Below are 17,193 nucleotides of genomic sequence, written 5' to 3' on the forward strand. Positions count from 1 at the left end.
CCTATCTCTCAGGAATTGCCAGAGACAAGTCTGTCTGTATTTGTTGGTAAATGCTAATATTTAGGAAGCATAATAATTAAATGTAAAAGACAATGTAGAAAGAAAAGTAAAAGTAAATCAATAGCAAAATATAATAATGTAGATAAATGCTACCATAGACTGTGTCCATAATATGATCAGAATTCAGGGGAAACGTTCTATGGGATCCAAATATTTGACCACTCTAAACAATTGAAAGGAAATATTCAGATTTTAATTTTCTGTATGAATTCAACAATATAGTCATAAAAAATAATCATGAAAACTAGTAAATTTCATGCCATATTATATTGATGCAGTTAGTATTTATCATGATTATTATAAAAGACTCAGTAAATCATAAAAATCTTCTAGTTACACAAGTTTACAAAGTGCCTTCTTGTTTCTATCAAAAGTAATATAAAAAATCTTTAAAAAGAAATATAAAAATTGAGTCAAAGATATATGTTAGGATTATGAGAAAACTGTAAGGTAATGAATACTTATTACTTAAATGATGTAAAAAAGTGGGTAAGGTACTGAATACCTATTATTAACATGGCAAAGGAGAAAGACTAGCAAAGAGGAAGTTGTCATTTGTAAAGAAAATTCCCCTTATTGCCACCTTGTTAAATAAATTATGCACTAGAGGAGATCAAGATGGTGGAGTAGAAAGATGTAGAACTCACTTCCTCCAGTGAACTGATCGACAATACCTCTATATGTGGAACAGTTCTCACTGCAAAGTAATTGCAGACTTGGAGAAAGACTTTTTACAAGCAAGGTTGTAAGAAATATCCACATGGAATTGGGTAGGAAGAGAGTCAATCAGGTCAGGACCTGGGCCACTGGGAGAGGACCAGAAGAAAAGTGAGATTATGTTAGCAGAGATTCTACCTAGCTAGTGAGTGGTTGGAGCCACATATAGGGCATTTCTGCCCTTCCCTGGAGTCTAACACAGGGAAGTTAGACCTCTTGACTGGTTGGAGGACTGGTGGGACTCATAGAAGGGCTGTGGGAAAGCTGGACTCCAGTCCTAAGGAGCACGTGCATATTTGCTTGCTCCCAAAGCAGTGAGGAGAGGGAGGATTGAACACTCCACAGCTAGTTTCCCAACACTGCCCATGAGGTTCATGGTCCAGCCTGAGCCTACAGAATGTTCCAGCCTTGCTTGCTTCATGACACAGCTCTACATTTACATTTTCCACATTTTCCTCTCTATCCTCTTTCTGGGACCCCTACAAGGTGAATGTTGGTACCCAAGGTGTTGTCCCAGAGAGCCCTTAAATAGTTTTCATTTTTCAACATTTGTTTTTCTTTTTGCTATTCTCATTTGGTGATTTCCATAAATCTATCTTTCAGATCGCTTATGGATTCTTCTGTATCACCTAGTTTGCTGTTAATTTCTCCTAGTGTGGTTTTCATTTTAGTTACTGTATTCTTCAGTTCTGATTGGTTCTTTCATATGTTTTCTAGTTCCTCATTAAAATTCTCACTCTGTTCATCTATTCGTTTCCCTATTCAGTTAGCATTCTTATTACTAATTCTTTGGGTTCTTTATCTAGTAAATTGTTTCTTTCTGTCTATGTGGGAACATCCTTATACTATCTGTGTGTGCCCAGTGGCTTTGGTGAGAGAGACGGATTTGATGTGAACACAAGTCCTGTCTTTCCTCAGGGTGTGCTGTCAGCTATCACCTTGTTAGGAGGTGGGGCTATAGATGAAGGGGCTGGGGCCAGAGCCAGGTGTGAGCCAGGGCTACCCCCTGCTCAGTGGCCATGACAGTCCTATTGGGTGTGTGGGTCTCAAGTTGCTGGAGCAGAAGCCCTGAGTGTTGGGTCAAGGTTTCTCCATTCCCTTTAAGTGTGTGCCCTTCGCCCTCTCAGCATTGGCCCCCTGAGCCCCAAGGTGAGCAGCTGGAGCTAGAGGGGCTGGTGTGGTTATTCAGCATTGGTCAGTGTCCTGGGTATGGTGGACTGGCTGCCATCAGAGATGTGGTCTGCTTCTGATGTGCTGCCTGTGTAAGTGCCAGTAACAGCTGCCCCGTCCTCGCTCAGAGGCCACTTAAGGTGGGAGCTGCCACAGCATCTCATGAAGAGCTTTCTCCTTGGTCATGGCCACCCTTGCTCCAGTGTGCAGCTGTGACTGAAAGCCCAGCTGTACTGGAGCATTGTCTCAGCTTAAGGTGGGGCACACACCAGGGCAGTCTTGTGAAACCAGGCAGCCAGCTGCATGGTTTTACATTGCCCTTTCCACCCTACTTTGGGAGGAAGCAAGCATTTGTGTGCTACTCTCAAGCAGAGTCAAGAGTTCCCATAGCCCGATTGTTAGTCCCACTGGGCTTCCAAATAGCCAAGAGGGCTCCCTTTCCCTTTGTTGGACCCCAGGACTAGGGTGACCAATATGTGGTTCAAGCTGCTCACTCCCCATGAAGGGTCTCCCCTTGTGTAATCTCCCTTTCCTCTGAAATCCCTCCTAGGGGCACAGTTCCAACCTGATGGCTTCTCTTCCTTTCTGACCTGATTCTGCATCTTTCTCACAGCCTTGGTTGTACAGAAGCCACTCTGCTAGTCTCTAGGTTGTTCTCATTGAGAATTGCCTGACATGTAGATATATTTTTGATGTGTTCTTTTGGGGGGGGAGGTGAGTTCTGCATCCTCCTACTCTGCCATCTTGATTTGAATCCAGCATATTCCTTAATTTTGTATGTCTTCTTTTGATTTTACCATGCACTAGTCTGCCTGTTGATAGCCTCTTAAAAAATTCTTGAAATAAACATGACAAAATAATAGTTGATGATTATGTGTTGTAGGAATATAGGTGTTCTATTTTTAATATTTTAAGCACCTAAAAGAATAACAAAGAAAAAGTAGAGTTGTTTGTTAAAATATCAGCCCCAATAAAGTTCACTCTAATGGTAGTAGTAGCTACCATGTATTGAATAATTATGTACTAAGCACTGTGGAAAACTTATATACCTTTTTCTTTTTGAATTCTCACAACAATCAAGACCACTGAAACATAAGACTATTTTCTGGTACTTCTCTTAAGAAGAAAGAAAAATACCCAATTGCTCTCTTAAAATTACAATTTTTAAAATGTAATCTTATTACAATATATAATTTGTATGCCAAAATTTTCTTTCTACAAATGGAATATGTAAACTAGAAACAATATAATTATTAAAAATGTTCATAATTTAGAACTTGATTTTCTGTACAGTAACAAGTCAATTATTGGGTGTAGATTAATAATCAAGGGTATTTCATGTGTTTAAGTAATGTTGCAAAACTCTTGACAACACATCAACGGAAATTATTGATAAAAAATTTTGGAAATATTAATTAGTTTTGTTTAATATTTCTGAGTTTTGGTAGTTACCATCTGAGGTATAGTTTGGATGGTCTTCAAAGTTTTTCTCCAATACTTTTGCAGGGCTAAACTTTGCCTTGAAGTTTAGAGATGTTGTCAGACACAGTTAACTCAAGTTAATAGGGCAAAGATTTACAGTTTAGAGTTCATGTATTCCATTTTTTAAACCGTTTCACTCTTCCCTTCCCATCTCCCCATTAGACAACCTCTGACAAGTATTCCTTTAAATATGACCCTTTGCATGATGAAGAAATAAGGAAGAAACTTCAGGACAACTCATTCCCTTCCGTATAAACCCAGCTTAAAGCAGGTTTATCAGTGATATTTGGTCTATAGATTCATTGTCAACCTAGTACCACAGTGTGGCATCATGTTGATGGTATTCCTCAGAAACTGTTCTCACTAGAACAACTCCTTGAAGGGCATTAATTGCTGCTTTGGGATTTGCCCTCCCATTGGTCTCAGTTAAGGAAAGCAAGTCACATTATTCTTTTGTTTCCATAAAGGCTCTGTTTGCTCTAGGACAAGGGGTCCATCTCCTGATACACTGAATGCTCTAATGAGTTCCTCCTTCCAGCTAAGACTAAGTCTTTTTGATAGACTCAGGACTCTCTCTTGTTTAGCAATGATAATCACAGTAATTGTCAGACTCTGATTTCCTACTGGATGTAGTAGATTAGAATATATGTTGTACGCAGCCATCGATGTTGGTGATTTCAAAGATTTCAGAATCAGAGATCAGATTGGGCTATACATAAAGAGGGCATAGGTTGTGTAGGCAGATACAGGGAATGTGGACAGACACAGGAAGGAGAAAAGTGGAAAGAATTGTCTGAGTACTACTTAAGCACTAGGTAAGAGGATTAAAGGACTAATATAAGAAAAAAATAAGCTGGCCAATGATATGTCGATGGGAAAAAGAGACTCACGTCCACCACTATTTCCTCCATAATGTCTTATTTCAAAAAAAGAGAAGAGATATTTCATTCCACAGCTCATGAAAACAACCTTTCATAAGGCCTTTATTTCCCTCTCTTCTGGTAAGAAGAAATTTAATCATAAATTTCCCACCTTCTCTCTACTTACATTTGGTGTGTGTGTGTGTATATATACAATTATATATATATATATATATAATTTTTTTTGGTCTCATCTCATCACTTTCTAACTTTTATAAGAATGGTGAAGGATGGGTCATGCAACAGGTAAACATATCTCAGAGATGCTGCTTTGTTTTACTTAATGTACCAAGTTATTCATTCAGTCGTATAAGGAAGAAGAAAATTATATTTGCATTAGAAGAAGCAATGACAGCATTTGGGTTTATATTTCTCATGATGTACTATCTCCCATTTTAGAAAAATTTGAAAGAAGAATCTCCAAATTTTTGTACCATCCTTCAAATGGTAGTGACCTGTAATTGAAATAATCTTCATAATTTACTCTTTGGCCATTTTCTGTTTTTTGATTCTAGCATGGTGAACTTCTTCACTATCCAGGAGGCTCAACCACACCTTCTTTGATGAGATCTGAACTGTAGCCTTGGGCAGGAAGTGCCTTTTTCCAGGCTTGTCCTTTTTTGGATATTGTTGGGTGGCCCAAGATATCATTTAGGGTTCTAATTACATTGTTGCAATTACCATCCTTCCATAGCTTAATAATATTTATATTAATCTTATATTTAGTTAAAAAAATCTCTTTTTAAGCAATGAACTATCTGATTATCCTGCATGGTTTCTGAGTTATAGAAAACAGTCTAGATGAGTGTAGCAACTAGTTAATGATTAAGAGTTTGAAGGCCCGAATCAGTCTCACAGGTATGGGGCTTAACTGTTTCTAACTTCCCTGATGAAAGTCACCTATTATCTACTGCTAACGTCTTTCTCAAGAATTGCACTTATAAAACATGAGCAATTAAGAAACCCCGGAAGAGGGTTTATATATATCACAAATTCTTTATCCATTCAACCATTTATGGATACTTAGGTTGCTTCTCTATCTTTAATATTGGAAATAATGCTGCTAAGAACATTGCAGCACATGTATCTTTTCAAATGAGTACTCAGCCATAAAAAAGAATGAAATTTTGCCATTTGTAACAACTTGGATGAACTTGGAGGGTATTATGCTAAACGCAATAAATCAGACAAAGAAAGACAAATACTGCATGGTACCACATATGTGGAACCTAAAAAGTATAACAAATTAGTGAATATAACAAAAAAGAAGCAGACTCACAGATATAGAGCACCAACTAATGGTTACCAGTGGGAAAGGGAAGGGGGAGGAATATAAGGGCAGAGAAGTAGGAGGTATAAACTATTATGTATAAAATAAGCTACAGGGATATATTTTACAACATCACGAATATAGCCAATATTTTATAACAACTGTAAATGGATATAATCTTTAAAAATTGTGATCACTATATCATACATATAATTGTAACATATAATATTGTACATGTAGTATTCGTCAATAAAAAAATAACAAACTAAAAAAAATAAACAGTGGTTCTTTTGGCTTGTCACAATCATTGTATAACAAAAGGTGGTATTAATCTTTCCTATGAAAGATTGAAAACCCACAAGAATCACTTGAGTTATAACTATTTATGAAACATATTTTTTAAACAAAAAGAAACATAAGGGGCTTCCTAGGTAGCAGAGTGGTTGAGAATCCTCCTGCCAATGCAGGGGACACGGGTTCGATCCCTGCTCCAGGAAGATCCCACGTGCGGAGGAGAAAATAAGCCCGTGCGCCACAGCTACTGAGCCTGTGCTTTAGAGCCCGTGAGCCACAACTACTGAGCCCATGTGCTGCAACTACTGAAGCCCATGTGCCTAGAGCCCGTGCTCCGCAACAAGAGAAGCCACAGCGATGAGGAGCCTGCGCACCACAACGAACAGTAGCCCCCACTCACCGCAACTAAAAAGAAAGCCCATGCACAGCAAAAAAGACCCAACACAGCCAACAAAACAAATAAATAAATTTATAAAAAAAAGAAACATAAGATTCTCTAAAAACAATAAATTAAATGATAGCCATTTAATGGTTTCAGTAAATATTTAGATTTCTTCTCTAAGTTGCAGAGTAAAAATATAGCCAGGTATTATAAATTATGATCAGAATTTAAATATTGTTGCAGTTATTGTCCTAGAGGAAAGAAATAACATAGAAACCTTCTTCAGGCCCTGCATTCAGATTTCTCAGCACTGTAATACAGGTTACTCTCCATTTTCTTCCAACTTCACATTCTTTCTTCCTTCTTTGCTCTTTCAATGAATTTATATCTTCCTTTTCCTGAAAAATTCTATTTTCATATCAGTTGTATTCACATGTTTTTTAGGATATTTTCTATCACTGTTCTCCCTATTTCACAGACTTATTCATGTGAACTAAGATTATCAGCTTTGTTCATATCGTGAGTATCCATAAGTTGATGTGTCTGGGTCTGTGTGTCTCTTTTTTTTTGTAATGTCTCTGTTTGTGTCTTAGTTTCAGTTTAGAAATAAGCTGTGAGTGTAAATAAATAAATCAGGAGATAAAGTTCTTTCTATAGGAAAATTTAATTAAAGCTCAGTATTTTTTCACCCTATATAAACATTTTGAAATCCTAAACAAATTTTATATTATTCATCATATCTTTTTATCAATATGTAAAATTATTTGGATTGCAATTATTTTGTTTTCTATAATGACATGAATGGAAATCATATGAAAATGCTGAAAAAGAAAACTAGAGCTATTTGTTAAAAAAATGTTATTTGTTCCTTGGGAATTTTTGTTTGTAGCTATGTTAGGAATTCTTCAAGTTACTGCTTACCCAGATTTCACCCTGGTGTGAACGAGAAGAATTCAACAGCTAAGAAGTTATTTTTCTATAAATGGGAAAGTACCTGAATGAAATATAAAAGTAAAAAAAAATTCCTTTATATTTACATTATAAAATTTTAATCTGGTAAAATATCAAATTTACAGAAAGGTTACAAAAGTGGTACAAAGAACTATCATTAACCTTTTTAACTGGATTCAGTAATAGTTTATATTCTGCCAGAAACACTTAAATATTTATTCTATCTATTATCTATCAATTACCTATCTGTCTGTATCTATGTCTGTCTATCTATCTATCTATATCTATCTATCTATCTATCTATCTATCTATCTATCTATCTATCTATCTATCTATCTATCATCTATCTACCTATCTATCTATCTATCATCTATCTATCATCATTTTCCTATCTATTCATGTATCTACCTAGGTATCTATGTAGCTATCTATCATCTATGCATATGCATATATCTGTCCTCCATCTATCATTATCTATCTATCTATCTATCTATCATCTATATGATCTCTTTTCATGGACTCATTAGGACTAATTTGGAGACATCCCGTCCTTTTACTGCTAAATACTTGTTTTTTCCCTAAGAATAGAGACATGATTTATATAACCATTGTACAGTTAACAATATAACAAAATTTAATGTAGATACAATATAAGTATCTAACCCATAGTTCATATTCATATTTCTCCAATTGTCTCAATATTACTGCTTACAGCTACTTTTTTCTCAGTCCAAAATGACACATTGAGATGTCATGTCTCTTTGACCTTCTTTAATCTGGACCAGTTCCTTAGCCTTTATTTGTCTTCATTGAATTTGATACTTTTGAAGAGTGCAGGCCAACTGTTTTGTCCAACTTGTCTCATTGTGAGTTTATCTGATGTTCATTCATTATAAGAATCAGGATGTGCATTTTTGGCAGGAATATGATTGAAATGACATTACATTTTGTTCAGAGCATCATATCAGTAGTCACATGACATTGGTTTGTCTCAACATTGGTAATGCTAACATTGATTATTTTGCTATGATGATGTCCACCAAGTTTTTCTACGTAAAATTTACTAATTTTTCATTTTTTAATTAATAAGTAATTTGTGGGGAGATATTTTAGACTATGTACATAGCCTATTTCTCATATTTTCATTCACAAGTTTTTTACCATTTATTAATGTTTTTCTTATTCCACCATTCATTCTATATTTATTAGTTATGATCCTGCTGACAGGAATAGCTTTCTCTTCTACATTATTTATTGATTCTTCTTTATTTATCAGTATGAGCTTGCTGATCCTTATTTCTTTCAATTCATTACTATCATAGTATGTTTTAATGCCCAAATTTTCCTAGAATGGAACAGGGGTGTGCCCATCAAATTGGCTTCTGTTTCTTTTATGCGTGTTCCCTATGGTTCTGGGAGCATTTCCTTTTTTCTTTTTTTTTTTTTCTTTTTTTGAATGTATGTGATTCTTTCCTCAGGTAACAAGAAATGAATGATGATGGAAAAATGAATGCAACTTCTGAAGGGTACTTTGTTCTACTGGGTTTTTCTAATTGGCCTCATCTAGAGTTAGTTTTCTTTGTGGTTGTCTTGATGTTCTACTTGATGATATTGATGGGCAATCTGTTCATCCTTATCTTGTCATACCTGGACTCCCATCTCCACACACCCATGTATTTCTTCCTCTCAAACCTCTCTTTTCTGGATCTCTGCTATTCTACTAGCTTCATCCCTCAGTTGCTGGTTGACCTCTGGGGCCCAGAAAAAACCATCTCTTATGCTGGTTGCATCATTCAACTTTACTTTACCCTTGCACTGGGAACCACAGAATGTGTGTTACTGGCGGTGATGTCCTATGATCGTTATGCAGCTGTATGTAGGCCCTTGCATTACACTGTCCTCATGCACCCTTGTTTCTGCCATCTGTTGGCTGTGGCTTGTTGGCTAAGTGGCTTTACAAACTCGGCACTTCATTCCTTATTTACGTTCTGGGTACCCCTGTGTGGACATCGCCAAGTGGACCATTTCTTCTGTGAAGTTCCAGCACTGCTGAGACTGTCATGTGTTGATACCCGTGCTAATGAGCTGACCCTCATGGTCACGAGCTCCATTTTTGTTCTCATACCTCTCATCCTGATTCTCAGCTCCTACGGTGCCATTGCCTTGGCAGTGCTGAGGATGCAGTCAACAACTGGACTTCAGAAAGTCTTTGGGACATGTGGAGCCCACCTTATGGTTGTGTCCCTCTTTTTCATTCCAGCCATGTGTATATACCTCCAGCCACCATCAGGAAATTCTCAAGATCAAGGCAAATTCATTGCCCTCTTTTATACTGTTGTCACACCTAGCCTCAACCCTCTAATCTACACCCTCAGAAACAGAGATGTAAGAGGGGCAGTAAAGAGACTAATGGGGTGACAGTGAGTCTGTATACTTGTGACATTAATGATATAATGGAGCATCTCTTCACCAATGGTTCATCCATTCATCCATTCATCAACCACTCTTTCATCCACTCACTCTCTCAGCACTTATTGAGCATGTACTGTCACAAGGTCACAGAGTTTGTGGTAGAAGATATGAATTAAACACAATCTGCCTAAATACCAGTCACTCTGCAGTGGATAAAGGAGCCATGTAAAATATGGATCAAATGTCCATATTAATTTTTTTAGTGCACAAACCTAAAAAAAAAAAAGTATCATTTTCTTAATTGAAAATGAAGCATCGAATTTGTTGTAAAAATTGATAAAATTCAGGTGTAATTCCTATGAAGAGATGATATGCTTAATTTTAAACAACCTAGAATGTCATTGAATTTCTTGGTTTTTAGGCACAATTCACCATAAAAGTTGTGTTCTTTGGTTTAATTAAAGACAGTGAAAAACCTTAAATCCTTTCTTCCACATTGTTATCCTTTTTTGGATGTAGCTAATATTGAGAGGAATTTTGGTCTATATTCTTTATTACTGCATTATCAATAGCAAAAAAACAACTTTTATCAATCGTAGCAAGAAAGACTCTGAACTAATGCAGCAGAAGTAAGGTTCTCATATTTCTCATTTTTCAAAGCAGTGAGAAGTGTAAAGGAGAAGACAATACTCGTAAAGCTGTGCTATATAGCTCGTAAAGTAATGGTCATCATAAGCTAGGTATTTTTAGCTGAAGTAAGTGCTTGGAGCACCTGCATAACCTAAGAAGCAATAAATAAAGAATATCTGAGGCAACCGAGTCCTAGGCTCTGAAAAATGTGTTGATGAATTCGATGCGTATTTGAAAAAATAATGTGAAAATATATTGGAAAAATTTTGTAATAAAAGCCATATGAAAAATGTTAGGTTGTTTTCTTTTTAAGCTTGATCTGGTTTGAATATTTGTGGTTAGTAAGTACATTATGAAAATCAACTTATATATTTTCCAGGTAAAAAAATGTATTTTTAATAAAAATACTAGCTTTGTAACCTATATTATTTCACTGCCTTCATCTGAAACAACTGTACTATGTATGTAACATTTTAACCTAGCACTCATATTGAGGTAAAGTGGCATAAGGTTAAAGACAATTCAATATACAGTAAAATCTTGGCAACACCTGAGTTTTGTATGGTAGCTCAAATATCAGTTGTAGTTTTTGCGGCTTTTACAGTTTGGATATGTTTGATTCAAACATATTCAAACCCATTTTGGTTATGTTTGATTCAAATCCATCTCACATCACATTTTGGGATGTGAAAAACACATCCCAAATCTTCCCTTCAATTTCTTGTGTGGCTTGCAATTACATTGATTCTGATGTCTTTGTCTTCTCCTTTGTGTGTCTCTGATTCTTTCTTTATCTCCAACTAAGCATAAACAATAATATGGGGTATATTCATTTGTTCCTAAACTACTGTCCAATAATATGGGGTATATTCATTTGTTCCTAAACTACTGTCATGTTTATAAAAGAACTCTTAGTAAATAATTGGGTACACATAGAGTGACCCATCACAGAGCAAAAACAAAACAAAACAAACAACCAAGAGAATACACAAACTTTTAAAAACTTAAAACACATAGCTTAATTCTTTGAACCATCTTGCATTTATGGAAATAATACTATTTGGAACACCGCATGCAGTACCCTAATCTCTCACTGCCTAAATTTTCAAATACAAGTCCACCGTATTCCAATTACAATTCACAAACAAAAAAACTTAAAGAAAAGAAAAATAGTACAGACTTCCCAGATTTCACAATGCTAATATTTTACCATGGGTGCTTTATCATCCTCTGTCTATAATAATATAATATTAGCATGCATTTTAAATATTTTTCTGAAATATTTTAGAGTATAATGCATACCTATCCTTGAGTGCTCCTGAGAGTATTTCCTAAAGTAAAGATCTAATCCCGGGTCACAAATTGAATTTAGGTGTTATGTCTCTTAGTGTCTTTTAATCTGGAACTATTTTTCAGGGTTTTTTTTTTTTTTTGTCTTTAATGAGCTTAATATTTTTGAAGAGTACAGGCCATTCATTTTATATAATATCTTTCAGTTTAGGTTTGTGTAATGTTTATGTATAATTAGAATATTTATTTTTGACAGTAATACCCCACAGAAGTGATATTGTGTTTGAGTGAGTGCACGTTATTAGAAGGAACCTGGTATATATTTATTCTGTTACTGGTGCTATCAGCTTTGAACACTTGGATTACATGGTGTCTTCCAGGCTTCTCTACTATACAGTTACTATATTTCCCTTGGTAGTTCATAAGAACCTTGTGGAGAGAATGCTGAAATTAGGTAGAATTCTGTTTTCCTTTGACCTATGAGTTTATATTTTTATTTTTTCTTCCAGCTTTATTGAAATATCATTGACATAGAATATACGTAAGTGTAAGGTGTACAATATGATTTATACGTGTATATATTGCAAATGATTACTGCACAAATGGTTAGTTAACCCATCTATCCCCTCACTTATTATACATTTTCTTTGGTAGTGAGGACACTTAAGGGATATTCTCTTAGCAACTTTCTAGTATATAATACAATATGGTTAATTATAGTCACCATGTGTAAATTAGATTTCCAGAATTCATTCATCTTAAGACTTGGAGTTTGTACTCTTTGGCCAATATTTTCCATTTCTCCAAATCCTGGTCCCTGGAACCACTGTTTTTCTATTTCTCTGAGTTTTGATTTTTTGACTCCACATATATGTGAGAATGTTCAGTATTGGTCTTTTTCACTTATTTGATATCCTGTTTTCAGTTCCACAAGTATGTATACCAGACCCTCATATATATATTAAGATGTGAATTTCTCTGTCTAGAAAGGGAGCAAGGGGAGGTTGTTGGGGGATGGACACTTTTCTGGAGAAAATTTAAAGGCAGGGGCTTTGACCCTCCAATCCCCAATATTTTTGGATTGACTAACTCAAAAGGGCTGGTTCCTCATGACCCCAACTTTCAACCCACCCCTTTGCCCAGCACCCAGTCTTGGTTTTGACTCCCTCACCTTGCCTTTCCTTGTGACTTACATAATGAGAAATTTTTTTTAAGTTAATAGTCGTTTTATTGAGAAAAAAAAGACTAGCATTTACAACTTGGAATGGACATAAATTGTAATTTCTTGAACAGCAGTGTTGATGGTTGTGCTGAAGATCCACAGCCACAGCCTACTCTGCTGGCTCCAAGTCATGGTTCAGAAGGTTTTTTTTTTTTTTTTTTTAAGCTCTTTATTGGAATATATTTGCTTTACACTCTTGTACCAGTTTTTGAGGTACACCAAAGTGAATCAGCTGTATTTATACATATATCCCCATATCCCCTCCCTCCTGCAACTCCCTCCCCCCTCCCTGTCCTGGCCCTCTAAGCCATCTCCCATCATCAAGTTGATCACCTTTTGTTATACAGCAACTTCCCACTAGCTATCTATTTTACAGTTGGTAGTGTAAATATGTCTATGCTACTCTCTCACTTTGTCCCAGCTTCCCCTTCGGTTCAGAAGGTTTTAAAAACAGAGAGTCCAAAGATGCTCCCTTGTTAAAGGTTTCTTTTTAAAAATTTGTATGAATGGTGATAGCCTGACACCCATTCTGCTCTAGCACAATGCAGACACGCGGGCACACCACCAGGGTGTGTCACGGTCACCAAAGGTCAGGGTACAGGGAAATTACAAAAGGGCCATCCTATTAGTGGGGCTATGCCTGGACAGTTTATCCTTCACAGCATCTTGAGGTAAACCAATTTTAAATGTCTCTTTTCAGTAAACCAGCTATGACAATTTATACTAACAAATTGAACTAGAACCCCTTTAAGTAGGCTTTGAATTTGTTTTTTCATTTTTCATTTTTAATACAAACCCTTGACTGTGCTCAGTTGTCAAGCTGCGTGCATGAAAAAGTGGCCAGTCCAAACAGTGTATCAATCATGAGCAATGGACCTGCCAGGAGTCCACTAAGTGCTTCCTTATGGTAGGACAAGTATTTATATCGGAAAAGTGATGTGTAGCTTGATCTTTAGGGGACAGGACCACCAACCAATACATGCAGATTTTTTGTGTGTGTGTGGACAGAAGGTACAGTTTGACATTCAGTTTTGCTATATAGAAACAGAATGAGTAAATGAAATTTTTTTCTTTCTTTCTTTTTTCTTTCTTTCCCTTTTTTTTTTGCAGGAGGCAAGTAAAAGATTCAATTTGATTCTTCTGGGGTGGGGAGAGAAAGGAGCTGAAAGTAGGTCTTCATTTTGCAGTCATCATCTGTACGAATTCTTTGTAGTTAACTTGTCCAACTCTATCAATATCTGCTTCCCTGATCATTTCATGTACTTCTTCATCTGTTAGTTTTTCTCCTAAGTTTGTCATGACGTGACGTAATTCTGCGGCACTGACGTAACCGTTGCCATCCTTGGTTAACTTGTAAGGCTCGGAATGCCTCGCGGATTTCTTCACTGTCTGTCTGTTTCATTTTTCTAGCCATCATAGTCAAAACTTCTGGGAAGTCAATGGTGCCATTACCATCAGCGTCCACCTCGCTGATCATATCCTGCAATTAGGCTTCTGCTGGGTTCTGACCCAGTGACCTCACGACGGTTCCAAGTTCCTTTGTTGTGATGGTGCCATCGCCATCTATGTCAGATAGGGAGAAAGCTTCCTTGAATTCAGCAATCTGTTCTTCGGTCAGCTGATCAGCCATGGTGCGAGCGAAGGGAGGAAGAGCAGAGAGAACGAGGGTGGCAGCACAGGCGCAGGGGCTGTGACCGCAGCGGTGCCTCGTTACTGCTGCTGCTAAGGCGCAGTGTGCACTGAGCGCTATGCCGCCTCCCAACTGCGAGTAACCGCGCCGCGTCCGCGGGGCTTCCAGCATCACTGCCCGAGAATTTTATCATAATGTAAATTGATATTTTTTTTTAACATCAGGCATTGGCCGCGTTGCCCTCCGTGCTCCATGGAAAACATTGCATGTGCCTGGTCCCATGGCTCTTGCCCTGAACCCGAACCCCTCCCATAGCTTTTTATCCCTTTCCTGGTTTCTGAAAAGCATTATATCTATTATATATAAAAAGATGTACTACAAAAAAGATTCATTCTTAAGATTTATTCATATTCATTAAAGATTTAAATTTATGAGATCTAAAACTACAAAAACATAATCACCATCAATAGGAGTGCTGCTAAATGAAAAGTAATATGTCTATATAGTGAAATACACAGTAATTAAGTAAAACTGTCATGGAAGGAGCTACAAGACATATTGAGGGAGTTGGTGCATCATATATTAGTTCTATTTGAAATTTTTGGAGGAACATCCAAACTGTTTACCGTAGCGGCAACAGCAATTTACATTTTCACCAACAGTGTGCAAGGGTCCCCCTTTCTTCACATCCTTGCTAGCACTTGTTGTCTCTTGTCTTTTGGTGATAGTCAGTCTAACAGATGTGAGGTAATATCTCATTGTGTTTTGTAATTTTTTTATGATAAAATTGACATATAACATTGTGTAAGTTTACAGTATATTAATTTGATATATTTATATATTGTAATATGCTTGCCACTTTAGTGTTAGCTAATAACCTCTATCATGTCTTATAATTATTTCTTTTATGTGTGTTGGAAACAAGATCTAGTCTTTTAGCAACTTAAAAGATAATAATACAGGGACTTCCCTGGTGGTCCAGTGGTAAAGAATCCACCTTACAATGCAGGGAACATAGATTTGATCCCTGGTCAGGGAGCTAAGATCCCACATGCTGCGGGGTAACTAAACCCACGTGCCACAACCACTGAGCCCATGCGCCTCAAGTAGAGAGCCTGCCTGCTGCAAACTACAGAGCCCACGCACTCTGGAACCCGTGGCCCACAACTACAGAGCCCATGAGCCCTGGAGCCTGTGCCACAGCTAGAGAAGAGAAAACCCACATGCCACAACTAGAAAGAAGCCTGTGTGCCACAATGAAGAGCTCGTGAGCCGCAACGAAAGATCCCCATATGCCTCAGTGAAGACCCCATGTGCCAGAACTAAGACCCTACACAGCCAAAAATAAATTTTAAAAAAAGATAATAATACAGTATTGCAGACTATGATGTCTATGCTGTGCATTTGCTCTCCAAGATCTATTTATTTCCTAGTTGCAAGTTTGTAACCTTAAACAGCATCTCCCCAAACTTCCACCCCAAGTCCCTGGTAATCACTGTTTTCTGTTCTATTCTCTGTAAGTGATATCACATAGTATTTGTCCTCTGTCTGATTTATTTTACTTAGCATATTGTCCTCAAGGTGCATTCATGTTGTAAATGGAGGGATTTCCTTCTTTCTCATGGCCGAACATTCCACTGTACACACACCACATCTTATTTATCCACACATCCGTTGACAGACATTTAGTCTGTGTCCCTATCTTGGCTTTGTGAATAATACTGCAATAAGCATAGCAGTGCAAATATTTCTTTGATATGCTACTTTCATTTCCTTTGGACACATATCCAATAGTGGATACACTGGATTATTTGGTTGTTCTATTTTTAATTTTTTGAGGAACCTCCAGACTGTCTTTCACAGTGGCTGAACCAGTATACTTTCCTGCTAACGATTTATATCTGAAGATTCCCTTTCTCTCCATTTTGGCAACACAAGAGATAACAAGCGTTATCTTGAAGATAGCCATTTTATCAGGTGGGAGGTGATTTTCTTGAGTTGCATGGATTCTTCATATATTTTGGATATGAACAGCTTATCTGATAGATGGTTTGCAAACATTTTATACCATTCTGTAGGATGCTTTTTCATTTTTTTGTTTGTTTCTTTTGCTGTTCAGAAGCTTTTTAGTTGGATGTAGTCCCACTTGTTGATTTTTGCTTTCGTTACTTGTACTTTTACTGTAATATCCAAATAACACATTATTTATACCAATGTCAAGATGCTTCTTCCCTAGGCTTTCTTCTAGGAGTTTTATGGTATTAGGTCTTGTGTTAAAATTTTTTAATCCATTTTGAGTTGATTTAAGTGAGTGGTGTAAAATAAGGGTCCAATTTTATTCTTCTGCATGTGGTTATTCAATTTTCCCAACACCACTGTGTGAAGAGACTGTCCTTTTCCTTCTGAGTCTTCTTGGCTCCCATGTTAAATATTAGCTGACTGTGTATGTTGAGTTTATTTCTGGGCTCTCTATTCTTTTACATTGAACTATGTGTCTATTTTTATGTCAGTACCACTCTCTCTAGATTGCTATAGTTTTGTAGTATAGTTTGAAATCAGGAGGTATGATGTCTCTGGCTCTGTTATTCTTCCTTAGGATTGCTTTAACTATTTAAAGTCTTTCATGGCTTTATAGAAATTTTAGGATTTTTAAAATTTCTATGAAAAATGCCATTGAAATTTTGATAGGGATTACACTGAATCTGTAGATGGCTTTTGGTAGTGTGGACATTTCAACAGTATTAATTCTTCTGATCCCTGAAC

General features: G+C 36.7%; 1 protein-coding gene and 1 pseudogene across 1 annotated transcript; one reads left to right on the forward strand and one right to left on the reverse strand.

Annotated features, from left to right (window-relative positions):
* Positions 1-8,734: 8,734 nt before the first annotated feature.
* On the forward strand, positions 8,735-9,664 carry LOC130831810 (olfactory receptor 2J3). The gene has a single exon (XM_057700215.1). The coding sequence runs from the start codon at positions 8,735-8,737 to the stop codon at positions 9,662-9,664; it is 930 nt and encodes a 309-aa protein (XP_057556198.1).
* A 4,312-nt stretch (positions 9,665-13,976) lies between these two features.
* Positions 13,977-14,430, reverse strand: LOC130831968 (calmodulin-1-like; annotated as a pseudogene).
* Between the last annotated feature and the right edge of the window lie 2,763 nt (positions 14,431-17,193).

This window comes from Hippopotamus amphibius, chromosome 11 (genome assembly GCF_030028045.1).
Source record: "Hippopotamus amphibius kiboko isolate mHipAmp2 chromosome 11, mHipAmp2.hap2, whole genome shotgun sequence".
NCBI classification, from domain to species: domain Eukaryota; kingdom Metazoa; phylum Chordata; class Mammalia; order Artiodactyla; family Hippopotamidae; genus Hippopotamus; species Hippopotamus amphibius.

Coding starts and splice junctions, on each gene's coding strand:
- LOC130831810 (XM_057700215.1), top strand. CDS start 8,735: ATGAATGATGATGGAAAAATGAATGCAACTTCTGAAGGGTACTTTGTT.